The 19,541-nt window shown below is 35.0% G+C and overlaps 1 protein-coding gene across 4 annotated transcripts in view; it reads left to right on the top strand.

The window, feature by feature from the left end:
- XPO4 (exportin 4) overlaps positions 1–19,541 on the top strand; it is a 120,325-nt gene that overhangs the window by 66,293 nt on the left and 34,491 nt on the right. For all 4 annotated transcript variants that reach the window (XM_002925269.4, XM_034664962.1, XM_034664963.1 and 1 more), the window contains 3 exons: positions 2,310–2,422; positions 7,034–7,191; positions 7,448–7,622. In XM_002925269.4, coding sequence (XP_002925315.1) covers positions 2,310–2,422; positions 7,034–7,191; positions 7,448–7,622 — 446 coding nt within the window. The remainder of the gene's footprint in view (positions 1–2,309; positions 2,423–7,033; positions 7,192–7,447; positions 7,623–19,541) is intronic.

The following is a 19,541-nucleotide window of genomic DNA, read 5'->3' as shown; positions in this document are numbered from 1 at the left end:
CTCTGTGCTTGAATTGTGTAGGATTCTTGGGGGTTTTAGATTTTAGCTTTCTCTTGCAGGTACCAGCACCTGAAGTGTTTGTCTTTCTTACTCTAAGAAAGAGCAGCTTGCACTTGCTTTTTGCCTGGGTGATGTCAAGAATATTGACAGGTGGTCTGCTTTGAGATGAACCATTTTACTACAGTTATGTGAATCTGTCTCATAACCCACCTAATTTAATAATAAATTTATACCTTTTGTAAGCATATGAAGTACTAATAAATTCTGTAATTTTTCTACTTGAAAATATTTAGGAAAATTATACACATATATTTTGTTTGTTAGATCTGGATGTCCAACAAAATAAGTTTGTTACCATTTTAATGTAAGATTGCAAACTCCTAAAAAATCGGAATAAGATTGTCATGATTTTCCTTATGTATCTGCTCAACACAGTACTGAACATAAGTAATAAATATTTTTCATTACTGGCCAGTATATATCAAAATCATTGCCTTTTAATTAATGAAATGCAACATTGAAATTTAAGGAAAAAAGACTGGAAAAAAATAAGTGGAATATTTTTTTATGGAGTACAAAGAATTTATTGCGTTACACCTGGGTACTTTGTTTCGTATGCTCAAGCTGCCTTTTTTTAATGCCCCAAACTTTTATTGTGGAAAATCTCAAAGATGTGCAAAAATAAAATACCCAGCTTTATCAGCTCTAAGTTCTTGTTTCATCTCTACTCTTCCATCCTCGGGTTAGTGTAAAGCAAATCCTAGACATCCTATGATTTCATCCACAAATATTTCTCTAAAAGATAAGCTTTCATTTTAGACAGCATATAAAAATACCTAGTATTCAGTCAGTATATTCTGAATGCAGAAAACACTGTTAACAGCATAAGTCAAAATATGTGTCTAGTGAGAAAGTGAAATCATTTAAAAAACTGTTGACACACTGAAAACTCTTAGTGCTCATGGACTGATTTTTTTTTTTCTCTCTTAAAAATCCAGGCTTGCTTCATTTTAACCCATCCGCTTGGTCTCTTGACTCTTTCCCTGCACCTCCACAAGGGGGCAGATAAAGGAAGAGAAAAGTGAAATTTAAGTGACTGACTTGAATTTCACTTTTATTCATTAATCAAATGGAGTTGCAGAACATTTTTGGAGCAATTTTTCAGAAATAAGCAAGCAGACTTCTCTTCTGAAACAACTCGTAGCCCCCTCCTTGCTCTTCAGAGACAAAATATTAGATATTTCAAAAAGGGGTTAAGTAATAATCTTTTAAAAAATGGTTTCCAAAGCATTGTCATAGCCTTTAGTGTTCTCTGTTAATGATTTGGGCTTTAATGAAAATACAGCATTTGAACTTGTGTCTAATTTTTGGAAGCTATAATTTTGGATAACTATTGTTGAAATTTCTCATTGAGTGATTGAGAATGTTGCCTAGTTGATGTATTTAGCTGGACATCTGATTAGTAGTGGAAGGGGCATAAGTACTGTCTTTTATGCCCAGACAGCTTTCCCTTTTCTTAAAAACCTCAGTGTCTATGTCACTGTCATTAAGTGAATTATAGTCATGGACACCTAAAAATACATTATGATTACTTTATGTGTGACAAAGGTAGTATTCTATTTGAAGCATGTTTGATATTGAAACACTAGAACACCATAAAGGTAGATTTTTAGTCTGTGGGAATTTTAAATGAGTGTCTGTGGTGTTGTACATAAGCTGATTATTTCTTTGTCTGGAATTGGTATTTGCATAATCTAATGTGTGGGAGTTTTTCTGCTTTGTATGATATATATTTGCTCTTGTTCTTTTTTTGTTACCCAGTGAATATATTTCTGTGGGAAAAATGCTATTTTTCCAAGTAGTGTGTTATGAGACTCATATTTTGTATATGTGGTTTTAGCTGTTATAAGATATTGGGGGGAGATGGTGAGATAAATATTCAGAAATTGATTTTCCCTTTTTTGTATATATTTTTGGCATCTGTTTTACATTCATATTTTTTCTTTTATTGCTACCATTAAGATCTCTGATTATCAAAGTTTTTATATCCCTGCAGCATGACATGTATTTCTGATGAAACTGTTACCTTATATTCCTGTAGCATTCTTTTTTTTTTTTTTTTTTTTTTTTTTTTAGCACTTAATGCCTTTTATTCCTTAGCTTCATGCATGAATTATGTAGCATATGTGAAGAGGCTTAAACTGTTTCCATTACATTCTTTTTGGATGGCTCCTGTTATATTTAGGATATACTTACACTTTAGAGACAAAGTAAGAATGTTATTGTTGTTGACCTTGACACCAGATAACTGGGCAGACATTATATAGCTATGTTTGAATCCTCACAAAATGTGCTGTTAAAGCCAACAGAGTCCTGGCGGGAGACTCTTCTGGATAGCAGAGTTATGGAGCTGTTCTTCACAGTAAGTCTTGCTTTTCATCTCTGGTGGTGAAGGCCAAGGAAGAGTGCCACTGATAAGAGTACATGTTTTCTATTTCTCTTTAAAATAAGACAGATTGCTTTCTCCTCTGAAGCCTTCTCTTCTAATCAATACATCTACTTAAATAGAAATTATATGGAAATGTCCTTGCAAATTTATAAAAATACTATATAAGTATGAAGAATTGAATATCCTGGAGCTGAAGTTCTCAAACTTTTTGATCTCAAGACCCTTTTACATTCTTAGAAATTATTGATGACCCGAAGAGCTTTTGTTTATGGGGTTAATATTAATATTAATATTTACTGTATTAAAAATTCAAACTGGAAACTTTAAAAAGTAATTTGTTAATTCATTTTAAAATAGCAATATGAGGAGGTGCCTGGCTGGCTCAGTCCATGGAGCATGCAATTCTTTATCTCGGGGTTGTGGGTTCGAGTCCCATGTTGGATAGAGAGATTACTTAAAAATAAAATCCTTAAAAAAAATAGTAACACCAAACCATTACATATTAACATAAATAACATTTTAGTGAACAATAGCTATATTTTGGGGGGGGGGAGTTTACCGAAAAGAGTGGCATTGTTTTATATTTTTGTAAAACTCTAGTGTGATGCTTATTAGAAGACAGCCAGATTCTCAGATCTGCTTCTGCATCCAGTTAGTTGTAATATTACAGGTCAAGTAAACTTGAAGAAGCTCCACTATATACATGTATGACAGTGAGAATGGAAAAAGCAGATACTGTGTTAGTATTAGTATGAAAATAGTTTTGCCCTTATGGACAATCTGATATGGTCTTAGGAATGTCTCAGAATCCCTGGACCACACTTTGAGAACTGCTGTAGTAGAGTGTAGTGTACTTTTTTATGTACTTATTTATCAGTCATGGGTTAAGTTAGTGTTATTGAATAGCAGTTTATTTCAATTATAACTTTAAATAGTCCTGTTGATTATTTGCTAAATATCAAGAAGTAAGCAATACGTTTCTATGTTTGCTCATGAAGGTCCCCACTATAGTAGTCCAAAGCTGGTAAAAAAATGTGTGTGTGGAGTGAGGAGGGATGTTGATTTGCTATTAATGGTGCAAGCACACCAGTTACTTAGATATAATAACTGGGGTAAAAGTCCAAATAAACACCAATGAAGAAGAAACAAAAAGGAAGCCCTTTTACTTAATCCCAACCATTTTAGTTTCTTCCTTTTCATTTGTTAGAAAAACATTATTTACTATCCTTACAGCTGCCTTCCTTTTCTGATCAAACCATTTAAAATATTGTAGTTTTGTGGTATATATCTTAAAATACCTAGAATGAGGTTATTCACCCATGGTTATACATAAAAATATTTTGTGTAGAAATGTTCAGATTAAGCATTACCATGCGTTTTATTCTTTAAATCAGAGAAATGATGACTAAAAACACTATCAGTACCAAAGAGATAATTGTAACTAAATCAATAAATTCTGTTGCCTGCCACATCTGACAGAAATTGTTTTGATACATATCCAAGTTTAAGTTTTTGTGTTATTCATTTGACTGAAAGAAGATCCCATTCCAGCAGTTTTTGAAAAGGTGAAAAACTTGCTGGCAGTACTGGAAACAACTCCCCCAAATCTGAACAGCTGTCTAGACAAACTAGACAGCTGCCCCTGTCAGCTGTGAATTACCACATGCAAATAGCTTCTGAATTTGAAAGTTAACCCTTTTTTACTGTGTTATTTTAACAGTTTTGTGTTTGTGGCCTATTGCTTTCATTTAAGGAGTTTATAAACAGTTTTAATTTATAATTTGTTACAAAAATGACAGTGCCTAATCTTTTAATTTCATTTGGTTTTTGTTAAAATTTATTTTCAGTTATGTGAATTCATTACCTAATAGAAAGCAGTTTTCTACTGGATAGCCTTATTTCTCTAGATCCAAGTAGATAGACATAAATATACTATTGCATGAAATTAAGACTTTAAATGTGTTGGTCACATCTGAATTTAGGAATACTCTAAGTGTCGTTCTGCCCCTCAAAAGTTTACAAATGTATTAGAAAAACCACTCTCATTAGTTTTTCCTCCTACCTTTTTGACTGATTCTCCTTGACCTCATTTATGGTCTGTTTTTTTTCTCCGCTTACTGCAAAAATTATTAGTGTTCTATCTTAGTTCTCAACTTTGCTGACTGTATACACTTTCTGTGGGCTATCTCTTCCACTTCAAGCGCCACTTCTGCACCGATGACTCCTAAATCTATATTCAGCACAGGCTGCTCCAGAGTTCCAGAGCCTTATAATCCAAGTGCTTACTGGATGTTTTAATTTGGATGGCCCACAGACATCTCAGATTCAGCATGTTCCAATAGAATTTATCATCTTACTAACTTGCTACTCTTTACTCCTTGTCTTGCTTCATCATTCACCTCCTTGGGTATTCTGCTAGACTTTGCTTTTTCTTATCCCTCTGCTTTCCCTGTTCAGGTGATGAATTCAGTTTTTAATTTGTATAATATAGTTCAGTTGTGGTAGAACTCCTTTGTAACGCAGACATTGGAAGAAGGGCAAGAATCTACTATATTATACAAGAATTAATCATTGGTTTATCATGACTTTTAGAGTTCATATTTTAGAGAACATAAATTACGTTTGAACAGCACATGCAGGCTCTGAGGCAGTTTCTTATTTTTATTTTATTTTGTTACATAATCAACATTAGCTATTTCGGTCATCATATCTTTTAATTCCTCACTTCCCAATCAGGAATGAGCAACCATTTAGCTCTATAAGTAGAAAAGAAACCTTCTGTTGTCCGGGATTTCATTGTATTCATTGGCAGAATGTACCCCTGGATAACATACTTAAATGTTGATTAGGTTAAAAGGCATGATGAGAGAAATTTAGTTACAGTTTTCAGATAAGGAATTTGAGAATGAGTTGTGTTCAGAAGTTCTTGAATTGGACAATGTAGATATTATGAATTTGTGTATTATACTTTTAATTTAGTATTTAAAACTTAAAATGTAATGGAATGTATTTTGAGAAACATTTGTGTTATTCTAAACCAGGGATTGGCAGACTTTTTCTGTAGAGGCCAGGTAATAAATATTAGGCTTTGCAGGTCATATGTTCTCTGTTGCAGCTGTTTAGCTCTGCCATTGTTGTACAGAAGCAGCCATGGATGATACTTACACAAATAAGCGTGGCAGTGTTCCTGTAAAACTTTATTTGCAGTTATTAAAAATGTGAATTTTGTATAATTGTCATATGTCTTAAAATACCACTTTCTTTGATTTTGTTTTCCTCAACCATATAAAAATGTAAAAACCATCTGATAGGCCATACAAAATAAGCAGGAGGCCAGATTTGGCCATAGGCTGTGGTTTGCCACCCTCTGTTCTAGAGCAAAGAGGGTTGAATATTTTAAGCAGGTCAGTAGATCAGTTAACTTTGTCACTCTTTAGTATTTTAAACTTCTTACAGCCTAAATAAGTTCAAGGTTTAAAGATTAATGAAATCAATCTGTGAATAAGGATTTGAGTGTCTCTTTACTATGTCCCAAAAATGTACCTGTGCATACTTAAGAGAAATATGCTAATGTCAAGTAATTTATAAATGATTTGCAGAGTCAGAGTGGACATGACTTGACACAAATAGAGAATTAATGTTTAAAATTTTGTGACATTCAGAAAGCAAAGAGATTTGTGTAGGAAAAGGGCTGGAGAAGTCAAATGTTTGTGGAAAGTAGAAAATGATTGCTGTTAAATGTGGTTGGTGGATTAGGATAAAAAATTATCTGTAATTTCTTTACAAAATGTATTTTCCTTGGCTCTTTAATTTTGTCAGATCACAGAAATGAAACATCTTTAAAATCTGAGAATATTAATAACACTGTAAAACTAGGGAGCAGTATTTCAGGAGCGTTTCCTTCTTACGGAATACTGTGCACCAGGTGTTTCACATCAGTATTGAATCATCAAAATAAGATCTAGATGAGGTTTAAAGTGGACTTTAAATAAAATTTAAAAACTTTAGCCGTTATTAACAGCAATGATACAGGATAAAATGAAATTCAAACAAATTGTGGGCAATCTCAGAGTAATGAAAGAGTGTGCATAATTATATACTGGTTGAATGAGTGAATGTCTAGGGATTGAAAGGTATATTGGTTTTCTAAGTGTGCAACTGTTTACTTCTGCTAAAGCAGCATCTATATACTCTTGATTGAACTTGTCTGCTAACTTTAGCAAGAAGCTGTAGCTAGGCATAGTTAGCATAATACAGATGACTGTCGTTGTTGCTGTTTTTAGAAGAAGCAGTATGTCTGACTGGCTGGCATCTGTTTCTCTCTTTGTCATAACATGCTGGAGACAGTTCAATTTTCAAAATGTAGGTAGCCCTCAGTTAAAAATTACTTGACAAGTTTAAAATCATGGCCTATAATGTAAAGTGGACTGAGGGACAATTTTCAAATTTAGTTAAGTTCAGGAATTAATTTTCTAGAAATAACCAGCTACAGTGAATTTTTCTCTTACCTCATTCGGCATGATAGACACGTGACCCTTACAAAAGAAGAATTTATTTTTATGGATTAGTAATTCTTTCTAACAGGTACATCGAAAAATCAGAGAAGATTCAGATATGGCACAAGATTCTCTTCAGTGCCTTGCCCAGTTAGCTTCTCTTCATGGACCCATCTTCCCCGATGAAGGATCACAAGTTGATTATCTAGCACACTTCATTGAGGGATTACTGAATACTATCAATGGGTAGGTATACTTGCCCTTTATAACTGAGGAAGGAACTTTCAGTTTTTTCTTTATGTTTAACATTAGAGGAGAAAAAGAAACTAGTAATTTTTTTTCCCTGTTTATATTTTGAAGTATATTTATATGGGTAATTTGAAATTAATACACAGAGACACGCCTTTAAAAATGAATGGGTGATAATATTTGGATGTTTGGAAATGAGGTCTTGGGACTTTTTTCTACTGCCACTTAATAATACTCATTACTTGATTTGTAGAATTGAAATAGAAGATTCAGAAGCTGTGGGAATCTCCAGCATTATCAGCAACCTGATAACTGTGTTCCCGCGAAATGTTTTAACTGCCATTCCAAATGAACTTTTCTCGTCCTTTGTTAACTGCCTCACACACCTCACTTGTTCTTTTGGGCGAAGTGCTGCATTGGAAGAAGTGGTGAGTGCCTTTTCTAAAATAAAATGTGTCCGTTTTTTACAAGGAAATTTGCCGTGCCTCTGCAGCATTTCTCATGACAAGTAATTAAGCAAGTGCTAGCTATTGTTAAAGTTGCATTTTTGTTTATATGTGCAAATTATTTGTAATCTGTGTTTAGAAACATCACTTTTAAAATCTTGTGGATTAAAATCACTTTAATAGATTAAATTTATTGGTGTTAAGATTTTAATTTTGAGATAATTGAGTGTCTGAATGTAAGAAATGGAATGAAGTGACTATATTAAGAATTATGTTGCAAGCCCATTTTAACAATGAAAATTTTAAGTTTAAAAACTGCTAATATAATATTTTGTATTTTTTTTGAGGATTAAAAAATTTTGGACTTACCCGGAAATTTTATAAATATAATTTGGTTCAAATAATTGTAACCATGCTGGTTTTGATTAGGCTGTACTCTTTAATTTTTTTGATGCTGTGGTTTAACAGTATATCTTGGTAGAATTTAATTTTCTTTAAGATCAATAACAGTACTAAAGATGTTTTTTGGTACAAGTTTTTGAATGTATATTTTCCAAATACAAAATTTAATTTAGGAAACTAAAACTCCTTGACAACACAGCTGTGTTTATAACACTTACTGTGAATAACTACATTAATCATGGGAAATAATTGATTTTTTCTTCTGCAGTGGTTCTTAAATTGTTGAAACTAATTTTTCTTTTTATGAATCACAATGTGGATTTTTTCTAACGGTTGTATGTAAAAAGAATATTTGTAGATACCTGTTTGAATTTTATGTTAAATCCTAACTGAATTGTTTTGTTGGGGGTCTGGCAACGTCTGTGTGAGTTTTCATATCCCTTTAGGGGTGTTCAGAAGATAGAGAACTTGAGAATGATTTATGTAGTTGGACACTTCAGTGGTTTGATGAGGAAAGGAACTAGGTCAGGCAGATATTTGTGTGTTGGGGAAAAAATGTAGGTAGTAGAGGAATAGAAGTTTCAAGGCATTATATGTGAGATTTGTCTTGCTCAGGGGGAGAAATTATGTTCTGAGCATGGAAATACCAGGAAATTTTAAGTATTTAAGCTTGATTCAAACCCCTTTCAAATTATCACAAATTTCAGGTTTCATTTAACATGGTTTCATTGTGCTTTCTCCCCCCTTGGTTTGTTTGTTCTGTCTTCTAAAACAGGTGGATTAAACAGTATGTTGATTACATATTTAGAAACACAGCAATTTTTTAGTTTCAGTTTGTGGGTTAAGGAAGTTCTTAAACATTTTATAGAAGAATTGCTAGAAGACACATAATGTTCTTGTTTGCAGATTTTAAGTTTAGAATTCATTTTGACCAGGAGACTGACAACTTGGAAAATAATTTTTCTGTCAAGATTGATAGAGAACTTTTAGAGTATACAGCCTAGATACACTTTCAGAGTTGATGTATATTGAGCTTCTTTCACAAGAAGGTGTGCTGTAGATATGATATACCTAATGGGTTTCATTTAAGAAAAGTTATTTTTTTCATTCATTTTAATTAATTTCTTTTAATTGATCTGTTTATGAGGTTTAAAAATGGTTTTAAAAATAATTGTTTACTGGGACGCCTGGGCATTGGTAAGTTGGTTAAGTGTCTGCCTTCAGCACAGGTTATGGTCCCCGAGTCCAGGGATTGAGCCCTGAATCAGGTTCCCTGCTCAATGGGGAGCCTGCTTCTCCCTCTCCCTCTGCTTGTGCTCTCTCTCTCTCTCTTGCTCTCTGTCAAATAAATAAATAAAATCTTTAAAAAAAATTGGTTGCCAACCTCTGAAACTAATACACTATATGTTAATTAATTGAATTTAAACTGATAAAAATATTGGTTACCTATTAAAAAAGGCAAAGGGGGAAAGATTTGTCTAAAGCTCTGTATTACAGGGTATCCAGATAGGCGAGGTTTGGTGAAGTTGAGAGCTAAGAGGGAGCCCCTCAGGGTGAGTTGCCGGAAGACTAAACAAATCCTCCTAAATGTCATCTTAACCTTGTGTGGTTTTCATTATATTTTATGTGTGCTGGGGGAGGGGAGCCTGGGGAATGTGCATGTAATACCAAAATACATGAACAAATCTAGCCAAACCATAGTGGAAGTTCTGGGACACAGGTCACATCATCTTTTGTTTCCTTGGGCACCCAGTGATTGTAGTACTGGTACATAATACATAGTTGTTGACCTCAGATGGAAAAATGTATTCAAAAAATGATCTTTTAAGTAAAAGTAGAAAAATTGAGACATTAAAAAAAAAACCGCTTTGAGAGTCAGCATGATACAGAAAGATCGTGAATGTTGGAAGGAGACAGTACTTTCATGAGCCAAGTAATTATGAACTACAGAACCTTGGACAAATTTCTTAACCTTTTTTGAGCATGTTGATACAGGTAGAATAATAATTCCTCTCATGTTCTGTGGGGCGGATTAACTATATGGAAGTGTCTGTACAGTATGTACAATAAAATGTGGAATAATAATGATAAAAATGAATCTTTATAATAGCACTTATTGAGAGCCTGTGTTGTGTACACTCTCTTACCAAGGTAAGACAAGTTCTTGAGTTTTGTGCGAACCAGTAGTTTTATATTACTTTTCTTTACAATTTTAATTTTGTGAAATGTTTTGTTTCTCTCTAATAGCGAGGGAGGGCTTTTTTTTTTTTTTGCCCCAATAGGAAAACAGTTTCAGCATATACACTTACGTGTTACTGTGAGAGTATTTTTTTCAAAACTGTGTTTATTTAGGAATACATATAGATTGTCTCCTTTTTTAGAAGTGTATGCCTCCGATGGTGATTATGTGGCTGTAGCAAGAAAAAAAAATCTCCATGGGAAGAGAAATTAGTGATACTAATGTGCATTTCATGAAACGTGTCTTTGCTTCGTGGCTTTAGCCTGTGTGTGAAGACAGTTATTTATGACTGCTCTTCAACTTGCAGTGAACTGAAAGTCTGTGCTCAAAAAGAGTAATTCCAATCTTCAGCCAAGTTGTTCTGTTGGCTGTTAAAATTTCCTGGTATTACTTGAGGCTTCCTGAAGCCAAGAATTTTTTCATTGCACCCCAGAAATCAGATATTGTCTATTGCTGGACTGAAGAGGTGAGAATGACTGTAGAGATGGAACCATTGCCTTAAAAATTCAAGTTCTAACAAAATAATTGTTCATGTTGTATCAGTTGTTTTATAAAATGTTTATAATACTGGTACATCCATTTGAATCAATGCAATGAAATTTGAAGAGACTATGACTTGAACTCGATAACTCTAGTTTGTTTCCTGGTTTCTTTTGTCAATAGAAAATTTTAAGTTTAGCCCTCAGTGGGAGCCACATAACTTGTTCACTTAATTGAGTAGAGCAGCCAAGCATGACACTTAAACCTTGGAATGTATGAAGTGTATGTGTGTTTCTGGGTGGGTATGTAAAGGAGGTGGTGGTAGGTAAACTTTGTAAAGAAAAAACTTTAGGGACGCCTGGGTGGCTCAGTCAGTTAAGCGGCTGCCTTTGGCTTAGGTCATGATCCCAGAGTCCTGGGATCGAGTCTGGCATCAGGCTCCTTGCTCAGCAGGGAGCCTGCTTGTCCCTCTTTCTGCTGCTCCCCCTGTTTGTGCTCTTGCTTGCTCGCCCTCTTGTGTGCTTTCTCTAGCAAATATATAAATAAAATCTTTAAAGAAAGAAAGAAAAAAAAAAACTTTAGTTGTAGTACATCTGTAGCCTAAGCTCAAGACTGGCAGGGCAAGATAGTAAAGAGAAAGATATTTGATGAAGTTGTTAGGAAGTGGTTATAGAGTGTAATGTGGTTAAGTAACTTTGCAGTTTGTTGGGTGAGTGAGTACATGTGAAGTTCAGCATTCTTCATTCAAAATCTATTTTCTCTGGCTCAGTGGACAATTACTTTGTGGAGAGGAGATGTAGTGAAAAGGAAAGCATTGAAGCCAAATTATAAATTGAAATTGGGAAGTGGGGAGCATAAATTTGGGATATTTCAGTGATAAGAGGGAAAGCTATTAACTTACTTGCTGGCATGGTGATGTCCGTACAATATACACATGTAGTCAGCCTTGCCCCTTAACTCACAAGAGGATGGGACTGTTTGAGAAGCCATGCCAACCTCCCCACCCAGTGGTTCTGATGGCCAGGAAAGAATAAATTGGTGATACTGTAGAGAGCAAGACAGCTGTCCAGCCCCATTATGTGCATTCATTTCATCTGCTTGAAAGAGTTTAAAAAGAGAATTAGATGAGGTGCATTAATATTTTTTAAACTGTGCACGTTTAAAGTATACTTCTTTTTAATACTAACAGCTTTACCTCTATTACAGTATTTGGAAGAAAATGGGCTACTATTACACCTTAAATAAAGATTCTTATTTAAAGAAGTCTTTAAAAAATAATTTCACTGTTTTATTTAATCCTTTGGATCATAATTTTACCAATGCAGTGTTTTCCTGACTTGTGTATGAGTCTCCTCTGGTTTTCTCAATTTGCTGTGCTAATCCTAGCACAGAACCAGTGTTTATGTTTTTACAGAATTCTTGCACTTGAGGTGGAGTATAGTTGTTTGAGAGTAAAGCTTACCTACTGTCATAACTGTTGTTCCATTTGGTATCCTTTGTATTGTTTAAAACAGTATTATTAGCATTAGAAGCATAACCAGATCTAATGTGCCAGAGGTTCAAATTAAACACTAGAGTGAGGCAGAAAAAAGGGATTGCCCTCTACCCCTTATAAGCCAGACAAGTCCGAGATGTTGGCCCATGAGCATTATTGCTAGATTAATTCAATTCCATAAATATTTATTGATATTTGCCATGTGCCAGGCATGGTGATTGATGCATATACATTACTTAGTATTAAGAATTTGAAAATTCACATGCATTTTTAAAAGGAAGAAAGTATATTGAGGAATTTGTAATGTTTAAAAACTCTGAAAATTGCAACTCAGACTCTTGGTGTTTTTATGGGGGCAGATTTTTTTCCCCCCAGTGATCTATCTATAGGATTCTTCTAACAGCTGCAATACTTGTCCACTAAATCAATTTCTCTTGGGGTCTTTTAGAAGCCAGGAATATTGTCAGCTGCATAGGTATGCTGAAGTTAAATTAATTCTTTGCCTTTAGGACTAGCTAGAAGGAAAAAAAATAAGGGAATTAATTCCTTTTGCATCTAACACCCAAAGACTTCTAAATTTTTAAGTAGAGTTTGTGAAATTTTATTTGTGACATTTCTGTGGTTTTATCTGTATTTCCATGTTTGCCTTAAATAATGCTACACCAGAAAAAGAATCTAAATTCTTCCAACAGATGAATAATAGCATAAACTAATAGAGTTCTTTGAGTCTTTAATCTTTCGTGTGTCCTTTCTTATTAATGCTTTACACTGTGCACTACATGTATTATTTGATCTATCATTGGACTTGGGGGTTGTGCCAGTGCCTGTAAATTTTAAACTTACTGTGAAATATTTCATTCATATAAAGTAAAAATTTTCATGTGTACATAAAAGTTATAAAAAATTAGAAAATGAACAACTGTATACCAACCTCCAGATTAAGAAATAGTGTATCGATAGAACCTTTTTTTATTCTTACATTTACTTGGAGTTTTCTTCTCTCCCTTCTTTTATCGCAGGCACGTTTTTGTCTTATCAGTTACTTCTGCCAAATGATATTTTCATCATGTTTGCAATAGAACACGGCTAGTGAACTTCTGGTTGGTGTTCTTGGCACTTTTTCCTAGCCTCTACAATCTCTGATTGTTTAATTTGTTTTCACTCCCAAGTCCTTGTAAAGAGGAATATAGTAGCAGCAGCCTCAGGCCAGAAATATGGAACGCAAAGTTAAACCAGGTTGAGGAACTTCTTTTTTTTTTTTCCCCCTAAGATTTTATTTATTTGACATAGAAAGCACAAGCAGAGGGAGCAGGAGAGGGAGAGGCAGGCTCCCCGCAGAGCAGGAAGCCAGATGCGGGGCTTGATCCCAGGACCCTGGGATCATAACCTGAGCCAAAGGCAGAGGCTTAACCAGCTGAGCCACCCAGACATCCCAGGTTAAGAAACTTCTTAAAGATTATTCCTTAGAAATAAAAAATTTTTTTTTTAAAGATTTTATTCATTTGACAGAGAGCCAGCCAGCGAGAGAGGGAACACAAGCAGGGGGAGTGGGAGAGGAAGAAGCAGGCTCATAGCGGAAGAGCCTGATGTGGGGCTCGATCCCATTATGCCGGGATCACTCCCTGAGCTGAAGGCAGACGCTTAACCGCTGTGCCACCCAGGCGCCCCAGAAATAAAATTTTCTGTGTGAGAATGAATTATCCATATCCATCTTACTTCATTTTTTATGTCTGAATCATATGCTTTTTTTTTTTTTTTACTAACTCATGTAATTTGTGTTTACATATGAAGAAAATACTGATGATCAAAGAATGCGCTTTTCAATTTCATGGACGGTATTTGGAGTTCTCATGTTGGTTATTTGCTGTTCGTAGAAAACAGCTCTATTGTAGTGGGATGGATCATACTTAAATATCTGATAGTAACCGTAGTCCTGTAGTAGTTAGGAGTAGATTTGAAGTTGTTTATAGCATAACAATCAAATTTAGAACTACTCTAGCATGAGATGTATTTTCAATGCAAGAGTTATCTTATGTACTTTTACAATATCTCATATTAGGTATACGTACACACATACTTTATTATTTAAAACAGTTTTAGATTTATAGCAAAATTGAATGGAACATCAGAGTTCCCATATCCCATCCCTCCCCCCCATTCCTACAAATGCAAAGGGCCTCCCCTACTATCAACATCCCCCCACGAGTGTGGTAAACATTTGTTACAGTTGATGAACCAGGACTGACACATCCTTATCCCCCAAAGTCCATAGTTCACATTAGAATTCACTCTTGGTATTACATGTTTTGTGGATTTTGACTAATGTGTAGTGATGTGTATTCAACATTACAGTAGCATACAGGATAGTTTCAGGGCCTAAATCTTCTGTGCTCTACCTCCTTACCTTACCCCTGGCAACCACTGATCTTTTTACTATCTCCATAGTTTTGGGGGTTTTAAAAAACATTTTATTTATTTATTTGAAAGAGAGAGAGAGCACAAGCAGGGGGAGCAGCAGGCAGAGGGAGAGGGAGAAGCAGGCACCTGCTGAACAAGGAGCCTAATGTGGGGCTCGATCCTAGGAACCTGGGATCACGTCCTGAGCCGAAGGCGCAGACGCATAACCGACTGAGCCACCCAGGCGCCTCTACTATTTCCATAGTTTTTGCCTTTTCCAGAATGTCATATAGTTGGAATCAAATAATAATGTTAGATTTTAATTTCTGAAATTCAATTCAATGTCAGAAAGGGGGAGCAGATTCACATATACATATTTATTTTAGAAAGCTTCATTTAGCAGCAACTTCATAAATAAAATTAACCACCATTTTTTTTTACACTCACACAGACATAAAAACATATTTTTCTATGGCTGAAGGGCTCCAGATTCACTCCTCTATACACGTCTAAGTTAATTATGAGCATTGAAATGTAAGTGCTGTTATCATAGTTTGATTACCTTCTTCACCCTCCACTCCCAGATGGAGTAAAGTGGGGTCAAGTAGTCTCATAAGCCCTAAGCCCCTCTCCAAAGCCTTTCTGGCAGCAGGCCTGACAATACTTAGGGCATGAGCACATAGTGTCTAGCTTGGACTCCTTCGTCATCCCTGTGCACGTGCTCTGGCTTGGCTGCTGGGTGTTGGCCAGTGTGGCCATGGAGCAGTGCCAAAGTATTATGAAAAAGCACTTGGTTAGGTTTCGGTTCTCCGTGATTAGACTAAAAGATTTAGTTGCCAATTGTCATCAGCCAAATTTCTCACACTTTGCCTGATGTGTTACTTGTATTGGTATTCAGAAGGAACCAGAAGGCTCTTTAGAAGTTTTTAGTTCTTAATTTAAATTACCATCTAATAGGGGCTCTTACAGTCTGATTTTCTGCCTTGTCTAATATCAGGGCTTTATAGGAGGGATTATTGCTCTTTCAATAATATAAAAGCTTCTAAGGCTTTTACATTTTATTTGTACTTTTCTATATATGAATAATTAAACTATGATAACATTCATTATATATGTACTAAAGAACAACAAAGATAGCTTTAAGAAAATGCCCTGTTGCTTCCTTTTGAAATCCCGGAGGTCAGAGGATGCTATTCCATAAGTTCCTCTTACGATATGGTACCAGTCTGTTTATTTTGGCAAGATAAACTGTTAAGACTTAACAAATGATGTCTGTAAAGCACATGCTTTGTTAAGTATATAAACAGGCCACAGATGTTTCTTTGGGAAGAAACTATTTTATTCATCTCTCTAGTCTAGTGCTTCGCTCTTAGCATTCAATATATTTTTGTTGAAGGAATAAAACCACCCTTTTTTCCTGCTGCTAATAACACATTGAGCACTGTGCATGACCATTTAGCACTGTGTTTGTTCATTTTATAGATCTTTTCTTTAGTCCTCAAAACCACTGTAGATGATTTTATTTATTATGTCATATTTGGTACAGGCAAAATATAAAATACGTTGTGCTAAAACATCAGGTCATGAGTGAATCCATGAGCCAACCCAAGAACATCACCAGTACTGCAGTCGATGGTACCAGTGTACTCATCCCAATCCCATGACCCCAGCTTCTCCCCACTTCCACCCCTGCAAGAGAAGTGACCACTGTTCTGAATGTTGTCATTCTCTTGCTTTAGAAATTTTGATCATTTCTACATACAAGATACATCATTGTGTGAGTGTTATACCACAATTTTTCTCCATTCTGCTGTAAATGAACTTTTGAGGTTCCCTTTTTTGCCATTACAAACAGCATTACAGTAAACATTCTTCTGTGTTTCCTAGCATACATTCCTGAGAGCTTTTTAAAGGTCTAAACCTAGAAATGGAATTTTTGGATGATAAGATATATAAATGTTCAGTTTTACAAGATAGTTCCAAATTGTTTCTGAACTGATGGGACCAATTACATGTTCAGCAGTGATGTGTGTGAGTTTCATTGATCCATGTCTTCACCATCACAGTTTTGCCAAACTTGTAAGTACACGACATGGTCTTAATTTATATAATTAAGGTGCTGGTAATGTTGAGCATTTTTTCATATATATATGATTCCTGTGGTTATTCCTTTGAAATGCTTGTTCAGTCCATTGCCCATTTCCCTATCAGGTTGTCTTTTTCATACTGTTTTGTAGAAATTCTTTATATATTCTGTACCCTAATTTTTTGTCAGTTTTTTGTTGCAGGTCTATCCTCCCAGTTCTGTGGCTCTTCTTTTCACTTTATGGTATCTTTCTTATTATTATTAATTTGAAATAATTTTAGGTTTACAGAAAAGTTGCAAAGACAGCACCCTTTACCTAGTTTCCTCTAATTTTACCATGTTATATAACAATGGTACATTTGTCAAAACTAAGGAATTAACATTGGATGCATTATTACTAACTAAACCATTATTACTAACTAAACTTACATGCTTTATTTGGATTCCACTAATTTTCCACCACTCATTTTTGTTTTGGAATCCAATCCTGAATATCATATTGCATTTAGACTCTATGATATCTTTTGATGAGCTAATGTTCTTCATCTTAGTATAGTTGAACTTACTATCATTTCTTTTATGATTGGCATTATTAGGGGTGCCTAGCTGGCTCAGTCAGTAGAGCAGTGCAGCTCTTGATCTCAGGGTTGTGAGGTGGAACCTCATGTTGGGTGTAGAAATTACTTTAAAAAATGATTTGCATTATTAGTTCCTTGTTTCAGACAACTACTCTTCCTGTGTTTTCTTCTAAATGTCTTAAAAGTGTACCTTTCATGACTTTACCATCTTAGACTTTAATTTTGAATATGGTATTAAGTAGGGATCCAATTTCCCTTTTTTTCATATGGATAACAGATTTTTATTTATTTATATTTGTATTTCCCCATTTTTATTGAGAAATAGTTGACATACATTGCTGTATAAGTTTAAGATGTACGGCATGATGGTTTGATTTACACGTGTGAAATGATCACCATAATAGGTTTATTAGTTAACATCCATCATCTCATAGATACAATAAAAAGAAAAAAATTTTCTCCTTGTGATGAGAACTCTTAGGATCTACTCAAACAACTTTCCCATATATCACACAACAGTGTTAACTGTAGTCATCATGTTGTACCTTACTTCCCTAGAACTTATCTTATAACTGAAAGTTTGTGCCTTTTGACCACTTTTTTTTTTTAAAGATTTTATTTATTTATTTGACAGAGAGACAGCCAGCAAGAGAGGGAACACAAGCAGGGGGAGTGGGAGAGGAAGAAGCAGGCTTCCAGCAGAAGAGCCTGATGTGGGGCTTGATCCCATAACGCCGGGATCCCGCCCTGAGCGAAAGGCAGACGTTTAACGACTGAGCCACCCAGGCGCCCCGCCTTTTGACCACTTTTAACCAATTTCTCCCTCTCACCCCCACCTCTGGTAGAACAAATCTGATGTGTTTTTCTGAGTTTGGTGGGGTTGTTGTCGTTGTTCTTCTTTTTCTGGTTCTATATATAAGTGAGATCAGTATTTGTCTTTCTCTGACTTTTTTCACTTGGCATAATGCCTTCAGGGTCCATCCATTTTGTCATAAATGGTGGGTTTTCCTCATTTTTTTTAACAGTTGAAAAATATTCCAGTGTGTATATTATATACCACAATTTCTTTATTTATCTATTAATGGACACTTAGGTTGTTTCCATGTCTTGGTTGTTGTAAATAATGCTGCTGTGAATGTGGGGTTGCAGATTACCTTTTTGAGTTTTTATTTCCTTTGGATATATTCCCAGAAGTAGAACTGCTGGATCAAATGGTAATTCTGTTAATTTTCTGAGGGTCTTCCATCCTGTTTTCCATAGTGGCTACACCAATTTACGATCCCACCAACAATGCACAAGGGTTCCCTTTTCTCCTAATCCATGCCATTATTTATTATCTCTTGTCCTTTTGACGATGGCCATTCTCACAGGTGTAAAATGATGTTTCCTTTTGATTTTGATTTGCATTTCCCTAATGACTAGTGATGTCGAGCATCTTTTCATGTACCTGTTGGTCATTCTTATATCTTCTTTGGGAAAATGTCTATTCAGGTCCTTTGTTCATTTTTAAATTGGATTATTGGGTTTTTTTGCTATGGAGTTGTATAAATTCTTTATATTTGTTGGATATTACTCCCATATCAGATTTATGGTTTCTAAATATTTTTTCCCATTCCATAGTCTTTTCATTTTGTTGCTGGTTTCTTTTGCTGCCAGCCACATTTATTGAATAGCCCTTCATTTCTAAATGATTTAAAGGACTATTGCTGTCATATATCTATTTTTCACATAAAAGTGGCTGTTTCCTGAATTCTCTAATCACTTCCATCAGTCAGGTGTCTATTTCTGCACCTATATTTTGCTTTGTTTTAAGGGGATGTCTAGGTATTTGATAGGACATGCTCCCACCTCACCCCGACTCCCTTCCAGTTCTTCAGAAGAGTTTTGGATGTATTTGGCTTTTCTTCCATATAAATATGTCAGTTCTTCCATATGAAATTTGTGAATTTGTTAAGTTGGATTGTGGTAGGGATTTTGGGGAATCTTTAGTGAAGAATGGATATCTCTCAATATTAACTCTATCCATAAATCTGGTATTTCTCTATACTGATTTAAGTCTAATTCATTGTCTTTATTTCTTAAAATTTTATTTATTTTAAAAGATTTTATTTATTTATTTGACAGAGAGAGACAGTGAGAGAAGGAACACAAGCAGGGCAAGTGGGAGAGGGAGAAGCAGGCTCCCTGGGGAGCCCAACTCCGGGCTCGATCCCAGGACCTTGGG

Source organism: Ailuropoda melanoleuca, chromosome 7, assembly GCF_002007445.2.
Source record: "Ailuropoda melanoleuca isolate Jingjing chromosome 7, ASM200744v2, whole genome shotgun sequence".
Taxonomy (NCBI): domain Eukaryota; kingdom Metazoa; phylum Chordata; class Mammalia; order Carnivora; family Ursidae; genus Ailuropoda; species Ailuropoda melanoleuca.
This window is presented reverse-complemented; position numbering and strand designations above follow the sequence as displayed.